This window comes from Chelonoidis abingdonii, chromosome 19, assembly GCF_003597395.2.
Source record: "Chelonoidis abingdonii isolate Lonesome George chromosome 19, CheloAbing_2.0, whole genome shotgun sequence".
NCBI classification, from domain to species: domain Eukaryota; kingdom Metazoa; phylum Chordata; order Testudines; family Testudinidae; genus Chelonoidis; species Chelonoidis abingdonii.
The window spans coordinates 39,519,579-39,526,734 of record NC_133787.1 but is presented as its reverse complement, the minus strand read 5'-3'; the positions used below and the strand labels follow the sequence as shown (position 1 = coordinate 39,526,734).

General features: G+C 63.5%; 1 protein-coding gene across 1 annotated transcript; it reads left to right on the top strand.

Annotated features, from left to right (window-relative positions):
- Positions 1-861: 861 nt before the first annotated feature.
- SLC22A31 (solute carrier family 22 member 31) lies at positions 862-7,032 on the top strand. Its single transcript, XM_032764239.2, has 8 exons — positions 862-965; positions 1,155-1,309; positions 2,304-2,472; positions 3,375-3,520; positions 3,783-3,885; positions 4,329-4,543; positions 5,371-5,482; positions 6,180-7,032. The coding sequence occupies exons 2-8, from the start codon at positions 1,240-1,242 to the stop codon at positions 6,595-6,597; spliced, it is 1,233 nt and encodes a 410-aa protein (XP_032620130.2). The 5' UTR covers positions 862-965; positions 1,155-1,239; the 3' UTR covers positions 6,598-7,032.
- Positions 7,033-7,156: the final 124 nt, after the last annotated feature.

Genomic DNA, 7,156 nt, shown 5'->3' with positions numbered 1-7,156 from the left:
TGCTCCATGGGGCTGTGTGCAGGGGAAGGAGATTGAGCCTTGCAGCAGGTGGTTGGGCAGAGCCCTGGCTGAGAGCTCCTTGCCTTCCTGTGCTTGGAGGGGGTGCTCCATCCCCCTGGCCGGGCTCTGCTTCTCCAGCAGTGCCTTGGGGAGGGGGTGAGAGTCACAAGTCCCAGGCAGCTACTTCCTTTTCCTGTTTGCTGCTTCCATTCCAGGGTGTTTTCTGCCATCCCTGGGCAGAGGAGATCCCAGTTGTACTGATTCCCGGGGGTGCCTGCATTCAGGGTGCAGCTGGTTCCCTTGGTGGACTTGGATGGCAGCGGAGTGGAGATCACCTTGTCCTGCCTCAGCTCTGCCGCCTTGGGCAGAGAACCTCTCTGATCTGGCTAGCTAAGCATAGTCAGGCCTGATCAGTGGCTGGATGGGAAACCTCAGGGCAATGCAGGAGGTGGCTCTGGGATGCTGGAGGGGATGTACTGGGCTGTAGTGCCAGGGTCAACATGCTGCTGGAGGGTCCTGCCCTCTGCATGGGACAAAGGAAGGTCCAGGCTTGTTTTGCAGGAGTCAAGGTGTTCGCGTCAGTGGCCTGGGTAAATTCCTCATCCTGCTTCTCTAACCTCCCCCTGGGGTTTCACCTGGGCCTGGAAATCTGGCTTCCTGCCTGAAACCTCTGAGCAGTGTGCCTGCTAAACAGCTGCAGGGTCCAGCCCAGAGGGGGCTGCATTGCAGTGGTGGATGTGATGTCCCGAGTGGCCTGGAACTATGGGACGGTACCATGCCTGTTCAGCCCACCCCCTGTGGGTTAGGCCCTTTCAGGGCAGCATCAAGGACTTTATGGCTCACTCTTCCTTCCTCCGGCAGTGGGACTTGGTGTGCTCAAATCGCTGGAAGGTGCCACTTGAACAGACCACCTACCTGCTGGGCTGGCTCAGCGGCTGCATTGTGCTCGGTTTGGCCTGCGACAGGTAAAGAGCCAGCCACGACGGGCCCCAGATCAGACCTCCCCTGGCCAGGCACAGCATTGTCCATAACCAGCCCTGCCCCTTGGGTTTGTGGCCAACCCTGATAGGTGCTCTGGGGCATTGGGGTGTGGGGAGGGCTGTTCTGTGTCTCTCTCCGTACCCAGCTCGCAGCCCGTTGGCTCTCACCTCTAGGTTTGGCCGGCGTGCCACCTTCGTGTTCTCCCTGGTGCTGGCGCTTCCCCTGGGCATCGGTGTGGCGCTGGCGCTGAATTACGTGATGCTGCTGTCTCTGCGGCTCCTCCTTGGTGCTATGCTGGCTGGCACCTTCCTCTCCCTCTACGTCGCAAGTGAGTCCGCTTGGTCTGGCCCCTTCCCTGCTCCAGGAGAGAGAGCCCTGCGGAGCCTCATGGTCCTGTGCACGTGGCCCCTTGCCTTGGCTTTTATAGAACTGTGATTTGTATTACTGTCGTGACTCGGGGCCCCAGACCTGGACCAGCACCCCCTGGTGCTAGGTGCTGTAGGAACACAGAACAGACCAATTGTCCCTGCCCCTGAGAGCTGACAGTCTAAGTAATTACCTCTGCAGCTCCCCCCCAGATGGGGAGTGGAGAGCCTGGCTGGGCTCAGTTTGGGTCTGGTCTGGGAAGTGACGTGTCCTTGCCCCGTCCCAGGATCACCTGCCAGTGTAATCCCAGCACTCTCCCTCCATGTGGTGGGCTTTGTCATTCTTCAGCTGAGCAGCAGGGGGTTTCAGAGCAGGATGGGAATTGTCCTGGCAGCTCCTGGCTGGAGCCCTAGGGGCAGATGGGTGACAGGTCCCTGGGCTGTGGGGCCCCCTTGCTGGCTCACGGGGCAGCCGCTCTGATGCCCAGCTAGGTCACGCTGAAACACCAGTGTACCTGGCCCTGGGAGTCCGGCTAATGGTCTCAGGTTTGGCGGGGAGTGGCTGCCAGGAGGGAGCCGGAGGCTAGGGGTGTCTGCTGCAGCCCCAGGGAGTGGGGAAAGCGCAGTCACCTCGGGAGTTGGCCCCTTGTGAGCTGAGCCATACACGGCTGTATTTGCTCCAACGTTGCCAAGGGCTGCAGTGAGGGACGGGCAGCAGCCCCAGGAGGCTCTGAAGAGGTGACCCAGGGGCTGTGAGGGAGCCTGGCTCTGCAACTGCCCTCGTCAGTCAGGCCAGGCTGGGAGCAGAGAGGGCGGCAGTCCCCGCAGGGAGCCAGCCCCACTGTCCCTGCCCAGCACTCGCCTTGCGGGTGTCAGCCTGATGCAGTGTGAATCGACCCTCCCCCTCGGTCTTACACCCCCGGTCCGGTCTGAGCGCTGCCTTTCTCCCCACTCCAGGGCTGGAGCTGTGCGACCCTCCCCACCGGCTGATGGTCGTCATGGTTGCGGGATTCTTCTGGGTTGCCGGGGAGCTGCTGCTGCCGGGCTTGGCGGTGCTGTGTCGGCAATGGCGGCTGCTGCAGGGAGCCCTGACGCTGACACTGGCCCTGCTGGCCACCTGCTGGGGGTAAGGACCGGCTGTGCTGCGGGGGGTGGGCACCTGTGGGAAGATGGCTGGGGAGCTGGAGTGGCTGGGGGGAGCCCCACCCTGAGGCACTGGGCCCCATCATGCCCCCCCCCGACCTATACAGCCCCCTGTGCCAGAGCTGATGTGCTGGCAGGGACCCAAGCCCTCAGCTCCATGGTGTGAGTGGCACACAGGGAACACAGGCCGTGCCTCCTCCCTCGCTCACACGTCCCAGTGATGGTGAAACCAGCTGGCAGCGACTCTGGGACTGCGGCTGGGTCAAACGCTCCCCAGGCCCTTCAGCTCAAGTGCGGCGCCGGCTGCCTCTGAAGGAGCCCTGGAGCCCTTGGGGCTAGGGGTAAATATTTGCTCCAAGCAGATTAAACATGGTTAATTTATTTGCCAGGTTGGTTCTGAGCTTTGTGGCCTGATCAGACCTGGGGCTTGCAGGATGGGTGGGGGTGGAGGTGGCAGAGAGAGTGGGAGCCCGTTAACCCTGGATGGGGCTAGAATGTCACTTCCTCAAGTGGCACCGTGGCAGGGAGTGGCCATTGGGGGGCAGGAGCAGCAGCTAGGTCCCTGCACTGCTGGCCCCACGGTTGCGGGGAGGCAGGAGCCTGCTGTAGGCGCTGGGGGGCGGCTGGTGTGGGTTCCCTGTCCAGTTCCTGGGTTGAGTGCACCCCAGACTGTGCAGGGCAGATGGTGGTGATGGGTCACAGTGAGCCTGGCCTGGATTGGTGCCATCTCCACCTCCTGGGTGCCACCACCCCTGCCCCTTGCCTGGGGGCTCCCTGCAGGGCTGCCTCGCCTGGCCGGGCGAGGAGTCTGTCCTGGGAGCAGGTTCCATGCAGCTGTGTGCTGAGTTTGGGCCCGTGGTGACCCTGGTGACACTCTCCCTTCAGCTGCCCGTCGCTGTTCCCAGAGTCGCCCCGCTGGCTGCTGGCCACGCGGCAGCTGGAGAAGGGCAGGAAGGGTCTGCGGGCCCTTGCGGAGGGCAATGGTGTGAGCCTGGAGGACGAATTCTACAGCCAGGAGCACCTGTTAGCAGGTGAGAGCTGGGCCCGAGGGCCCCGGCCGGATCAATGGGGCCTGACCTAGGGTCAAAGTCAGGCTGAGTCCAGTGCTATTCTCATATGGCATCCCCCTGCCCCCCCCCGAACCTGCTCCTCCTCCCTGTCCCCCCAGCTTCCCCCCCATCCACCCGGCCTTGGCTGAAACACTAATGCTCTAGGACCCAGCTGTTCTAGGCTCCGTCCCGCCCCCTGGCTCTGCCCGGAGCTGTGCTGACTGTGCTGCTCTTGTGCCCCCAGAGCTGGAGTCTGAGGGGGCCCCGCTGCCACACTACCACACACTCTGCGAGGTCTTCAGCACCCGAGTCATCTGGAAAAACAGCCTCATCCTCGGCTTCACAGCGTAAGGACCCACTTCGCGCTGGGGGCAGGGAATGGCTGGACCATGGGCCTCCCTGCTCCACCTCGTGCCCCCTTGGCTCTCCTGGGCACTTCCCCATCTGCCAGGGCAACCTTGCTCCCAGCCCCCTGCTGTTCTAGCGTTGGGCTCCCCCGTACACACAGTTCTGCCGATGCCTCTCCATCCACAGCCCCCCGGCTCTCCCAGCCCTGAGCTCCCCCCAGCACAGTTCTGCTGCCGTCCCTCCCTCCAACTCGCCTCTCCCTGCTCCAGCTGCCCCAAGTCTGAACGGAGCTCGCTGCTTGTGCAGGCTGCATGGCGGTGAGTGACGGGCGCAGAGCTCACCCGGCAGCCTGGCTGAGACCGTCCCAACTTGCATTGCATGCCCTAGCTAGGTCGTGCTTCAGCTGCCCTCCCCGTGAACAACACCCTCTGCCCTCCTGCAGGTTCATTGGCAGCGGGATCCAGCACTGCTTCACACGCAACCTGGCGCCCTACCTCCCCCAGTTCCACTTCTCCTACTTCCTGCTGGCGACGCTGGAGGCGGTGGCCTGCCTCTTCCTGTGCGTCACCGTCAACCGTGTCGGGCGCCGCCCTATCCTGCTGCTCTGCACCATCCTGACTGGCATCGCCTCGCTGCTGCTGCTGGCCCTGACACAGTGTAAGGGGCAGGGGGCCTGTCTGGCCCGTAGGGACTAGCAGTTCTTCGCATTGCATGCTGGCTGCCCCTCTGCTGGCGCCAGTCCTTGGGAAGGGGAGGCATGAGCTCTCTGGGGCTCCCAGTAACTGCGAACCAGCGTACAAGTCAAGCATTTGTGCCCAGTTGCTCACCCAAGCCCTGAAGCCCAGGTAGCTGCCCTCCTGCCCACCCCCCCCCCCCCCATGAGGCCAGGGCAAGCCACCCCAGCTGGTGGGTAGGTCGTGCTGCGAGCCTGGGACTCCAAACCATGTGGTTTCCTGCTGTGGGCTTGTTCCCCTAACCCCGCCATGGAGTTACTCCCCCCAGGGTGGTGAGAGCCAAGGAATCTGCTGTGGGCTCCGCTCACCCCTGATACTGGAGAGGGGTGGACCCCTGTTTGGAGAGGGGGCGTTCTGGGGTATGTGCTCAGCCCCTTGCCCGGGGGTGGGGGGTGATGCAGTGCGGGGGCTTCTCCTGGTAGCTGCCTGTGGTCGTTAAACTTATGGCCATGCCCACCTCATCTCAAGCTCCCTGTGGAAGTTCCCAAAGCATCTGATCCAGAAATGGACTGGACAGACATACCCACTCCGTCCTGCCCAGGGCGCAGCTGCTGGTGCCAGGCATGGGCTGCTGGCGGCCTCCCTGGGCTGGCACATGGGGACTTCCCTGCCCCACTCACCAGGCAGAGCTTAAAAACTCCATGTTGTAAATCCATGGGGGAGCCAGCCCAGGAGCCCACCTGCACCAGGGGCCCCAGCTAGCCGGACTGTGGCGTGCGCTCACTCCGCTCCCCTCGCTCCTGACTCTAGATCTGCTGGACTGGATCATCCTGATCCTCTCTGTCCTGGGCATCGCATACTCACAAGCCGTCACCATGCTCAGTATCTTCTTTGCCAGCGAGGTCCTTCCCACTGTGGTCAGGTAGGAGATGGGCCCTCGCTGCAGCCCTGCGTCGCCCACAGCAGCCATGGGCTAGTGCATGATGCAGGGACCAGAAAGGCGGAAGGGGAGGGGGCAGCACTGGCTTCCTGGGGGAGGCTGTAGCAGGTTCTCTGAGGGGTGGGTATTGAGCCGCACGAATCATAGGATATCAGGGTTGCAAGGGACCTCAGGAGGTATCTAGTCCAACCCCCTGCTCAGAGCAGGACCAACCCCAACTAAATCATCCCAGCCAGGGCTTTGTCCACCACCTCCCTAGGGAACTCATTCCACGGGGACCCCTTGGGACCAGAGCCAACTTCCCTCACTCTGATTCAGTGCCCCTGCCTGGGGGCTGCCCCCACAGCTCTCCCTGTGATGTACTGCCCCCAAGTCAACTAAATTGCTGCCTGGATGCCATGGCAGAGTCCTGTGGGGCGTGACTTTGTCCTCCTGCCTCAGCCAGCCCATGCCCCAAAGCTGGGAGCACATGGCCAGGCCTGGTGGCTGCTTTTCCAGGCAGGGGCCAGGCCCAGCTCAGCTCCTAGGCTGCACCTGCTGCCTCCAAGCTGCCCCGTCAGAGCAGAGCCCCAGCTCACCCAACCGCCAGGGTGGGGTGTGGCACCCCCTTGGCCTGTGCTCTGGTCAGGAGGAGGCACTGTCCCTTGGTGAGGGCCTGCTCTGTCTCTCCCCACTGCAGGGGCGGAGGGTTGGGCCTCATCATGGCCGCTAGCTTCGTGGGCAAAGCGGCCGGGCCCATCATGGACATCCAGAACAACCGGGGCTTCTTTCTGCACCATGTGGTCTTCGCCTCCTTCGCCATCCTCTCCGTGCTCAGCATCATGCTGCTGCCCGAGAGCAAGGGCAGGGGCCTGCCCGAGTCGCTGCAGGACGGTGAGAGTCAGCGCCGGCCCCCGCTCTTCCGCTCCTCCCGCCACAGGGACCAGCTGCCTCTGCTCTCACCCCGCAGTGCTGGCCACGCCGCCGAGGCCCAGGACTACGCCCGCCTCGTCACTGCCACCAAGAAGATGCTGAGCTCCCACCGGCACACACCCCTGCGGGACAGGCAGCTGCTGCTGGAGCCTACCCCAGGTGGTGACCCCCAGCAGGAGATTTAGCTGGGCTGGGCTGTCTGTGGGGACTGTGCTCTGCAGGCAGGGGGACAGCACCCAGTGTTAACTGCCCTGGGCTGCGGGTGTTTCCTGCCCCCAGCAGGCTGTGTCACTTTGTGTGGGGTACCTCCTAGGGCCAATCACACCGGCACAGCCTGCCCGACTGTCTCTGGGCAGCAGCTCCCTTCTCACCTGGAGGGCCTGGCGTGACTGTTAGTGTGCCATGCGCAGTCTCCTGCCTCTGCCTCACTGGGGTGTTTGGGGGCTCCCACAACCCCTGCTGCATACCAGCCCTGTGGGGAGTGGGGCCTGGGAGAGAGTGTCCCCCACCCCCTCCTAAGGAGCCTGGCTGGGAAGGGGGTGCCCCTGTCTCAGGGAACACCAGTCCCTGTGCCCCCTGGCCAGGTGAGCAGCTCACCAATAAAATGTGCCTTATTTCTAGCCTGGACCTGGTTCTGCTTTCTCTGTGGGGGCCCATGCCCTGGGCTAGCACTGGGCAGCCCCCTTGGGCCAGGAGTACTCCCCCTCCACTGGCAGCTGCCCCCTGCCCATGCAGCACTAAGCG